We start from the raw sequence: 11,168 nt of genomic DNA on the forward strand, positions 1-11,168 counted from the left end.
ATCGATGAAGCAAAAGATTAATCTTTTCCTAATCCACTCGTATTATCGTATATGTAATACATTGAATTTTATTCATTTGTTTACGAACTTTTTAAATAACCCATGATTAATACATGCTGGTGCCTCGTTCAATGTCTAAACAAAAATTAAATAAAAATTCGATAAAGCTATTTCAATTCGAGGAACACGATTAATCCTTTAATCTTGATTGGAAATTTTTAAATTTGAATCACAGTTATGATTAATAAATTTTTTCTCGAAGAATTTTACAATGTTTGAAAGAAGCTTGTAAGTATTTAAACGAATATCGAATTAATGAACTCGTGTTAAAGAAGTTTGAAAAGCGAAGACTTTTTACTTTGTCTGTTTAGCACCGAAAAAGCATTCGATAAGAATTATAATGAGAAATATTCGAAGTAAATTAATTACTGTAGAAAGCAATGATTAGCAATTCGAATGTAAAATTATTACATAAAGTAACAATTAAATAGGTAAGTTACTTTTCTTATTTAATAATGTAGCGTAGTATGAAAAAATGATGAATTAAAATGAATTAGAAAAATAAAATTTGACATCTAAAAATATCATCTTTTCCATTTCGTTGAAGACTAAAAGGACAAATACTAAATCTAGAACTCAGGAAAACTTCAGGAAACTCGTAGTTTGAATTACGGATTCTTTAAACACTTGAATAATTCTTTTTTTTTTTTTTTTGTTCCAGATTTCAATTATCAAAGTTTTACGATATTTTAGCTGAGATAATAACGTTCTTCATTACGAATTATTACTTTTAGTTTTATGTTCATTTGTTCTCAATCTTATCATCAATCTTCTCCAGTAAAAAAGAGAATTATATATATGGAAAGATCTGCTTTTATAGTGAATTTTATGTAATCTATATATTTTATATATTTTATATTTTTTCTGTATATTTCTATATCTTTTTCTTTATATTCTATATATTCTGTATATTTTGTATATTTTATATAAAAAATGATATATATAATCATATGAATTTTTTTACAGCTTGATACATAATTGATAAATAATTTTAATAGTATTTCTTATTCTATTTTTATCTACTTATGAACGACTAGTATATATATTCTGTAATAGTTAAATTACCATTATTGTATTTGTCTTAAAATTTGGAAAAACTATAAATCAACAAATGACCATAAAAAGAGAATATCTAAATATTAATTTTCCAATTAACATTGTGTATATACGTTTTTTAAGATTACATTTTGTATCATAAAATCAATAACACGGATCTAACATTTTCATATATAGAAATTTATATATAACTATTATATGTAAAAATATCATAGAATACATGCAATCTCAAAATAATTATTTCCATAAAGAGAAAGCTGAGTTTGAAAGATATGATGAAATAAAAATCAAGAGTAAAAAAAATAAAAGAAGCAAATTTATAGGAATATTAGGAATTAGAAATATTAATGCTTCTAAACGATATCGTTTTTAAATTTATCGTCGATAAATTTAAAAATGCAAATAAACACAAGATACATTTATAGTATTTTTTTATTGTATCGACGCATTTTTGATCAAAATTTTCAACAAGTACACGTGTTATTTAAGTTTCCTGTTTGCAGTAATTTATATAAGTAATAATTTTAACATAAATTATTGTTCAAAAATTTGGAATCACACTTGTTATTTATGGTTTATAAAAGAAAACATAATAATATAATTTTCTTTCTTTGTTAAATTTATTATAGACTTCTTTATATTATATTACTATTGTTTTTTATTTATAAATAAGTGATACCAAACTTTTGGCTATGTATATGATGTATTTGTACATATTTTTTTATTAGTTAATGATTTTGATATTTGTTCAAAATTTATTTGCAAAAAAATAAATTTATTTAAAAATTTGGAATAATTGATGTTCAAATATTGAATAAACAATATTGATTATGTAAAATTTATACACTACAATGTGAAGGTGTATAAAAATATTAATTATAAAAATTCATGTGATTATATGTAAGTATACAATAAAAATAAAAATAGAATAAAAAGTAGATAATTGATTTTATTGAAAACAAATTAATTACGTGACATTAAAAATAATTCTATTTTTATTATAATAATATACACGATTAATAAATATCATCGCACTAAAATATAAATGTTAAAAAATAAATTAATTACTTATAAAAATTTATAATTTATACAAAAAAAAATAATTACACAAAAGTTTATAAATACACAAGATATTATTTCATAAATATATAAAATATTTTTATAAATTAAATTCATAAGTTATTGATAATTATATTCGCTATAAATATTAATGATTATATTTATTAATAAATATAATAATAAATTTCCATAAATGAAATAAAAAATTTAGAAAACATGTCGATATATATAAAAATTCGATTTAAAGCTGTACAGCTGTGATGGATGGAAGCAATAGATCTAGAAAACAATAAGAATAACAAAAAAAGACAGTAAAAAGGGAATATTAATATGTGCGTTACAAAAAAATCTTTTAATATCTTTAAAAAGAAATAGAAAATAATATAAAGTTTATAATAAAGATGACATGGTAAATGCAAAAATTGTATATTATTCAATATAGATATATAATATATATATTTTATTAAAAAAAAATTAATACGAATTAGAAATATACAATTTATAAATATATGCGAAGTTAAATATTAATTGAAATATTAAAATGTCAGTTGAATCAACGAATAGATATAATTTATTTATTAATATAAATTTTAAGAAAATAATATCACTGTAATTGAAAAATTGAACAAGAAGATAATTTAAGAAAAATATTATGAAATATTATTAAGAATAATACCAATAGAGAGAGTGGCGCCATCAATGATACTAATGGCGATGAAAATATCAACAACAAAAATATTAACCCCTAATAATTACTATGTCAAACTTAATAAAAACAGTTTAGCTAATATTAAAATAAATAAAAAGACTTAAATATTTTAACCCTACATTTATCATTCAACGAATTACATCATAAACTATATAAATATTAATAACACCATCAACAAAATACAGTCATTACAACAATTTGTCGAACACTTTTTACCTTCTTTAGCGTGTTCACACATAACAGTTAGCCACTTGGACAAAATTCATTAACTTCTTAATTATAGAATACACCTTTGATTTTGTCCTTTCTTTCTGTTCATTATATTATGTTTTATTTAATATTTAAAAGTTTTTTATCAATTAATCAACAGAACAAAAAATGTTAAAATATAGAATATCCACTGGTTTCGATGTTAGAATTTTGATGAAGAACCGTTAGGCGTGGTAAGAAGCCCGATGACACAGGTTGGAAAAAAACACAATTTAATTTGAGTGTAGACGAAAATAAAAAAAAGGAATTGACGAATTTTTGATTGTATCTTGAAGAGTTGGGTAATACCAAAAATAATTTGTTACAAAATGAAATTGAATTTGAGGAGAAATGAAAAAACTACGGTGAAATGTAAAAAAAATTTAATATCTCGATCGATAAAAACTGAACGAATTGTTTATCGACTGAGAACGACCACTTTTTAAGAAAAACATCGCAACGAAAGCTCGAGCAATCGTGCAATATTTATAAAAATCAAAAGAAGGAAAAACTGTGATATAATAAGAATTCGTCGATATAGGTTACATCGTGTCAATCAAATGGAAAACATCGAAAAAAAATTTCACTGACACAATAAACTCGAGGGCGAGACCGAAAAAATCCACAAAGCGATTGCGTTTCCTTACGTCGAATTCACACATAATTTAAATCACTGATATCCAGCATCGGTGTAGAAAGGCGGGACGATCTGTACGAGAAATCTTGCGTGCATCGATACACAAAACTATATTTCGGACCGATTATCGAGAGCACCAAAGGATCCGATGATATTTAGCAAGTACCACCACCCTTTTTTTCCACCGATCATCAACGGCACATTCTCTTCGTTATTTTGATTCACTCGAGCCCGAACCTAAACCCGAGGGAGATAGACAACACAACAAGCAGGCACACAGATCAAGAGAGGACAGACCGCGTGTATGTTATATAATGTACCCGCGTACGTGTAGATGCGTGAGAAAGAGTAAGTGAGCGAATAAATGAGAAAGATAGAGAAAGAGCAAGAGCGAGAGAGCGAGAGAGAGAGAAAGCCAGAGCAAGAGAGAAAGATAGAGAGTGGGGAGGAAAAAGAGAGAAAGAGACAGAATGAGCAACCAAGTGGGGGTAATGGAGAGAGAGAGAGAGAAAGAGAGACAGAGACAGAGAGAGAGAAGGAATGAGAAAGAGAGAGAGAGAATATAAGTGAGGCAGAGAGAGAGAGAGAGAGAGAGAGAGAGAGAGGAGTAGAGTGAGGGAGAGAGGAGGACGCAAAGACGACGATGATTGCACGAGGGATGCGTCCGCGACGGAAGTACGAGGCACACTAAGGGCGTGGGCAATCGGAGCAAGGTCGGTATGGAGTTCTAAGGGGAGGACCCACATTGATTTTGATTTTCGAAGCGCGCGCATGAGTCTCCGTGTTCAGGTTTGCCCATTCATACGTATGGGACATTGGTCCTTAGTAAGTAGTATTCACTTGATCGTTCCACATTCGACATCGACCTTTTCTTTTCCTTCTTTCCTTTTTACCAACAGATTTTCTTTTGACCGATTAACGGGCATATGCTGCGCACTTAATCTCTGTCACGTGAAATCAACCTGCTATTTCCATTTTTAATTCGTACCGGCTCATATCAATCATAACTTTGATACTTTTGTGAGTCTTATAGAGAAAAATATCAAAAAGATAAAAAGCATAGAATTTAATTTTTGAATTTATTTTTTTCATGTATTGAATTCAATCAATGAAAAAAATTGTTTCACGAAAGTATATATTTAAAATTAATCTATAAAAAATTTCTTTCGATATAATTATATAAAAGTGTAAAATTAATTATATGTATACGAAAAAAAAATATATAAAACATTTATCTAGAAAACATTAATTATTTGTACACTTTGATTTATATTTAGATAACTATATTTTTTATATTTTGTTTATTATTATATATTATATGTCATATCGATATGTCATTGCATTGTCATTAAAAAATTTATTTATAATTATTATTTTATTTTTTTCAAATCAGAATATTAATATTCTTTTTTTTCTTTTATTCTCAAATAAAATTCTAATTATATTAAATTGAATGATATATACAATTATTTTATATAATTCTATTCCTTGTTAATTGAGAGAGATTTAACATCACTCACATTTAATTATTGTTATCTTTAATTGTGTCGTTAATTTTCGAATTTTTTGCAAAACAATAGAATACTTTGAAATAAACATTGTATTTCACTATTGAAATCATGTGAATTGTGATAAGAGGTAAGAAAACGTTCATCTCACTCAAAGAATACTTATAAAAGATACGAAGCATACAAGGAATATCACGAGAACAATCACAAGAATTACTAAGATGAACTGTGCTGAAACTTTATAAAATAGTAATTAAGAATAGTAATTAAGAGGGAATGGATACTTTGAAAAAGAATGTCTGAACTGCGCAGGACGTTAGCATTACGTGTAAATTAATTGTACAAAACGAAACGTGTTTTCTGGTTTCGTAATTAATAGAACAATTCTTTTTAAATAAATAATAATTTTTATAATAAATTTATAAATTTTTGTCTTTAATTTTCAGAAAAGAATTTTTTTATTAATTTCTTGTTAATATTATTTTTTTTATATTAAAAAACCAATTTTTTTTACATATATTTATCTTTTTTATTGTTCAAAATATAATTGTATTTTTATTGATTAGTAATTATTAATTGCATTTATTTCTTTTTACATTTGTTATAATCAAGAATTTGAGAAAATAATAAAATTTAAAAGTTAGTAAATATATTATTTAATATTAATATCTTATATTATTTAACCATTAATTTTTTTAAATTTATATAAACAAACAAAATGAAAATACAGTATTAATAAAGACATAAAAAAATCGTGTAAACACATCATAGTCTATACATGAAGTCTATAAAAAATAACATTTATATTCATGCAGTACTTATTCCAACAGGTGATGCGATAATTACAAATCGATATATTATTATTGTATATAAATTACAGTCGCACAAATGCATCCCAAATCAGGAACAGCATGAAATATTGGAAACTGAATTGATGGCAAAAGAAAAGTGGTATAACTTTTTTAGTTTTTAAAAAAAAATGTTACATACAAATGAATCATCAAATTTTATTATATTTATATAATATATAAATAATTGCATATAAAAAATTATATTATGAATTCAATTCATTTTTCAAAACATGTTTTGGTATTGTAAATTTATATAAAAAATCTTATAAATTTAATTTTGTCCCATTATTATTTTAATAGTTGTCAAAGTTCATATGAATAGAAAGATATCTGATGTAAGTATATATTATATACAAAAATTTATTATATTTTTATAATCTTTTATATTATCTTTTATATGTTATAGCATGGTAAATTTCTTCTAGGAACAGCTAGATATTAAATATGTTTAGAATTTGCAATCCAAAAAAATATTTCCACATAATATGTAATGTAATTAATTTTAATGTAATATTTTTAATTATAAATGCAATTATTTATAAATGCAATAATTAATATAAATATAATATCATTTAATATTATGTAATAATTTAATATATTTTAACAACTTGTTTTTATTAATAATGCGAATGAAATCCTTTAATTTTTATTTTTTGATAAAACTTTTTTTAGTATCATCAACTTCTTTTCAAATATAATTAACTGTTGTACCATTAGTTATCTACGAATGATAAAATACTTTTGGCATAATCGATTAACTTACTTTCTAAATTTACAGAAATGTAGAAATTAGATCAAAAATGAAATTTAAACTATAACTTAAACATTAGGAACATAAAAAATATATATTTAATAATATATTTAGTAATATAATTATATTAGTATTTATTTATATAATATAATTTCTAAATTAATATTCAATATTGTTATAATTATAAAATAAAATGTTCTATAAAATTATTATTTAAATTATTATTCTATTTATATAAAATTTCAAAATATAATATAAATATGATCATAAATATAGATATAAATATAAATCATGTTACCAACGAAGATTGAATCAATTATTATATTTATATTATCATTACAATGGTTATTAGATACATGAATTAAAAATAAAAATCTAAAAATCTATAAATTATATTTATTTTTATAACTATTTTTTGCATAAAGTTATAGTTAAAACGTTTTAACATGATTATAAATCAAAAACTATTATATAATAACAAATTTAATTTTAATTTAATTTTGTAAAAATATATATTAATTATCACAATTATTATTATTATTATATATAAAATGATTATTTAATTACATAAATTAACAATAAAAATTCAAAAAAATGTTGAATTAACCAGTATATTCGAAAAATTACGTTTTAAAAAACGTGAAATCTATTTTCAAAATATTTTATAAACATTTAAAAGAATTTATTACAAAATATTTTATTAAAAACTTTTCAAAATATTATAAATTTAAATATATATATATTAGAATTTAATATTTAGAATTTAAGTATATTATAAATATTTTATTAATAGCAGTCTTTGAAAAATGATTTTTTTTTTTTTAAAAATTAAGAAATATTTATCATCAGATTTATCTCAATTTTATATGATTTCATTTAGTTATTTTTACTATTTATTGATAGATTACAAGTAAATTTTTTACAAGAATATTTTCATTAACTTTTTTTCATTTTTCTTATTTTTATTTTTTTTAAATAAAAAATATTTTTAAAAAAATTTTTTAAATTAATGATATCGATCTCGTAAATATTAAATATTAATGTTTAATATACATCGAAATTCTTTTATGGAAGATACATGTCTTTTATACAAATTTTTTAACAAAATATTAATAGTTTCATTTCTTTTTTTTTATAATATTACAATATAATTAAAAATTAATACTATTTTTCGAACTCATAAATATAGTTAAATATAGATAAATAATTAGAAGAAAAATAAATATAGAATGAAAATTGTGAAATCAGTGCCATAAATGAAACATATATTAATAAGGAGAACAAACTATAAAAAAAAAATAGAGAGAAAGAATAAGAATTGACTATCAATGCCATTTTTCGAGACATTTCTTTAAAAAATTATCTTCTTAAAATATTCAAAAGATAGCGCCAATCGTCAATTCTTATTCTATCTTGTTTACGAAGAGATGTCTCGCACAATCAAAAAATGACAATATAAATAAATTAATAAATTATTATCTTATGTATAAATTTTTGTTTTATATTTAAGATTTTTCTTATAGGTACTATTTATTTATAAGAATTTATTAATTATTTATTGAAATTTTATAAGTCAAGTTCAAATTTTGAACATATTATATATTTCTTTTAATTTATTTACATCAGTAATAAAAATATTATATAAGTTTATACATTAAATGTTTTAATTTAAAAAATATATAGTAATAATATTTTATATATTTTTTTATAGCTCATAATTTTTTAACAACTTACTTGAAATATATTATAATCTATATAACTCTTCTTTTATTCTTTTTAAATACTATTTACATAAGTTTTATTAATATATATATTATAAATTATTAATATGTTATTGTTAATCAATAATATAAGTTGAATCAATTTTTAATTTTTTAGCTTTACTTCCAGTATCTATTATTTTCTTTGTTTTGCTTCTAGAAGGATGAGGAAATTGTTCAATTTTTGAATGTCCTCCCAAACCATTATACACAATATTATTAATTTCTATATTTTCCTAAATTGATAATCTTAATAAGTAAAAAAAAAAAAAATATACGTATATTGCTAATATATACTATTTTTAAAATTATTATATATATTCTTACATTTTTAGTGTATGTTTCTTGAATTCTTGGTTTTTTTGTAAGAATTGAAGAATTTAATTTTATTGTACTATTTTTCTGAAATGTATGCTGTTTTAAAGTAAATACTCCTCTTGATTTTACTGGAAGATATGGGGAATCTATTTCAATTTTCTGGAAAAAAAATTATATATATGAATAATAAAAACAACTTGAACGTATAATAAATTACAATAAATTATTTTTACTGTAATAGACTGATTTTCCTCTTTTGAATTTACATCTTTTTCTTTACTTTTTGTTTTATTATTTATATCTTCAATTTTATCTTGTTTAATATCATTATTTGAATTATTAATTAATATATCTTCTGTTTTTGAATTAGAATTTATTGATTTTTTCATTAAAGATATTTCTTCTTCCATTTTAGCAAGCTTATTTTGTAAACAAATTTTTTCAGTTTCACAAATCATTATATCTTCTTCGAGTTTCCTATAAATAACATATAATAAATCCAATTCTTTAATCAAATTAATTTTTTTAATATTAATAAAAAGTTTACATACATTCTCTTGCTATGTTCCTGAGATAAGGAATTTCGTTCCATTGAGACTTTAGTAAGTTCTTGTTGTAAACTTCTTAGATTACTCCTTAATTCTCTTCTTTTATTTAAACTAATTGTCATTTGTCTAAATTTTAAATATAAAATAAGGAAATATTTTTTTAAAATATGTAAAATATAAATCATATTCAATTACCTTTTCATCACAGATATATATGTAATCAATGTACTAGGATCATTTGTTCTTGATATCATCTCATCTACATCTTCTATTGAAGCTTCAAGTAAGATTTTTATACTTAAACAAAAAATATATTTATTAAATAATATTTAGATACAATGAAATACTATACATTTGCACATACTTTTTATAATTTTCAACATTTTTTTGTAACTGATCCATTTCTTTTTTTATTTTTTCTATTTCTAAATTTTGCTCTTTAAAATATTTAATTTGTTCTTTGAGAGCATAAATAGTGCTGGTTTTCTCTTTTATTTCTTTTTCTGTTTTTCCTACTTCTTGTTTTAATCCTTTTTTTTGTTTTTCTAATGTTTCAATCTTTTCTGTATAATGTTTAACATCTTTCTCTTTTAACATAAGTTGAAAATTTAATTTATCAATTTTATCTTGTAAAGAATACGTATCTTCACTAATAGCATCACTATTGGCAAAATTAAAATATATTCTATGAATCTTATTAAGTGTAGTCCTTTCTCTACAATGTGGACAAGTTTTGGATCTGCATAAAAAGAATTTATAATAATAAATTTATAATAATTGAATATTTTTTTAGATATAGAAGACCTAAGTATTTGTTATTAATTGTAAATAAAAATCTTATTCATTCATGAAAATTTAAATTAAATTTTATTTATTAGATTCTTACCTTTCTAACCATTGAGTTACACAAGCAAAATGAAAAATATGTCCACACGGTGTATAAAAAACATCATCAGAAGGTACTAATAAATCACTACATATTACACAGATAATATTCATTTTATATATAATACCAATATAATTAATATTTAAATGTAAATATTTATAAATAAACGTGTGTACTCTATCAATTAAAAATTGTCACCAGTTTGGAATGAATATTGTTATGTATCTTAACCAAACTTTGTCATAATGTAATTATCATTTATTAAATTAAATATGTTGACTTAATTTGAAATAAATTCGATATAAATTTCTTTAACTATAGATATTAATATATAAAAATTCAAAATTAAGCATTTCAAACTAACCGTTATATATAATGCCATCTATATATCGTTCAATTACTTAAAACATTGGAAATGCCTGAAAAATAAATATCACATGATTGAGATATTGTAATTTCAGTTATTCACTAGCGTAATATTGGTACTAAAATTGAAATTAACTATATCACTATATAATATAAATGGCACTAATTTTTATTTTTTACAATTATTTTTTAACAAGCTGTATTTATGAACTTTTATTATTAATTCTATTGAATTAAACTTTAGTTTCAAAAATTTAAATTGTTGAATTTTTTTAAAATGTTTTTATATATTTTGATAGAAGTTCGAAATAACATAGATTTCGAAAATAATAAATTTATTGAAATTGAGTGTTTTAAAAATTTTCATGCAAAATTAGAAATTTTTACGGATTTTCGCTAGTTACGTAACA

The 11,168-nt window shown here is 21.6% G+C and overlaps 1 protein-coding gene and 1 long non-coding RNA gene across 4 annotated transcripts; one reads left to right on the top strand and one right to left on the bottom strand.

Annotated features, from left to right (window-relative positions):
* The first annotated feature begins 148 nt into the window (after positions 1–148).
* LOC116414297 (uncharacterized) lies at positions 149–2,050 on the top strand. Its single transcript, XR_004224784.2, has 3 exons — positions 149–288; positions 372–491; positions 722–2,050. It is a non-coding gene; the product is annotated as an uncharacterized LOC116414297 (long non-coding RNA).
* A 6,411-nt stretch (positions 2,051–8,461) lies between these two features.
* Positions 8,462–10,835, bottom strand: nopo (TRAF interacting protein no poles). Of its 3 annotated transcripts, none has more exons than XM_012485993.2 (7): positions 10,393–10,835; positions 9,871–10,245; positions 9,702–9,803; positions 9,510–9,632; positions 9,192–9,435; positions 8,968–9,117; positions 8,462–8,876 (listed from the first exon to the last, which is right to left on the bottom strand). In XM_012485993.2, exons 1-7 carry the CDS (start codon positions 10,503–10,505, stop codon positions 8,718–8,720), a joined length of 1,266 nt encoding a protein of 421 aa, XP_012341447.2. In that variant the 5' UTR covers positions 10,506–10,835; the 3' UTR covers positions 8,462–8,717. The 3 variants fall into 3 exon arrangements, with proteins under 3 accessions (XP_012341447.2, XP_086762487.1, XP_086762486.1); XM_086906361.1 differs by having other exon boundaries at positions 8,462–8,889; XM_086906360.1 differs by having other exon boundaries at positions 8,572–8,796.
* Between the last annotated feature and the right edge of the window lie 333 nt (positions 10,836–11,168).

This window comes from Apis florea, unplaced genomic scaffold (assembly GCF_048593485.1).
Source record: "Apis florea isolate Af1SG1 unplaced genomic scaffold, ASM4859348v1 contig_2492_pilon, whole genome shotgun sequence".
NCBI classification, from domain to species: domain Eukaryota; kingdom Metazoa; phylum Arthropoda; class Insecta; order Hymenoptera; family Apidae; genus Apis; species Apis florea.

Coding starts and splice junctions, on each gene's coding strand:
- nopo (XM_012485993.2), bottom strand. CDS start 10,505: ATGAATATTATCTGTGTAATATGTAGTGATTTATTAGTACCTTCTGAT. Junction 9,804..9,870: donor AATGTTGAAAATTATAAAAA/GTATGTGCAAAT, acceptor TTTTTGTTTAAG/TATAAAAATCTTACTTGAAG. Junction 8,877..8,967: donor AAGAAACATACACTAAAAAT/GTAAGAATATAT, acceptor TTATCAATTTAG/GAAAATATAGAAATTAATAA.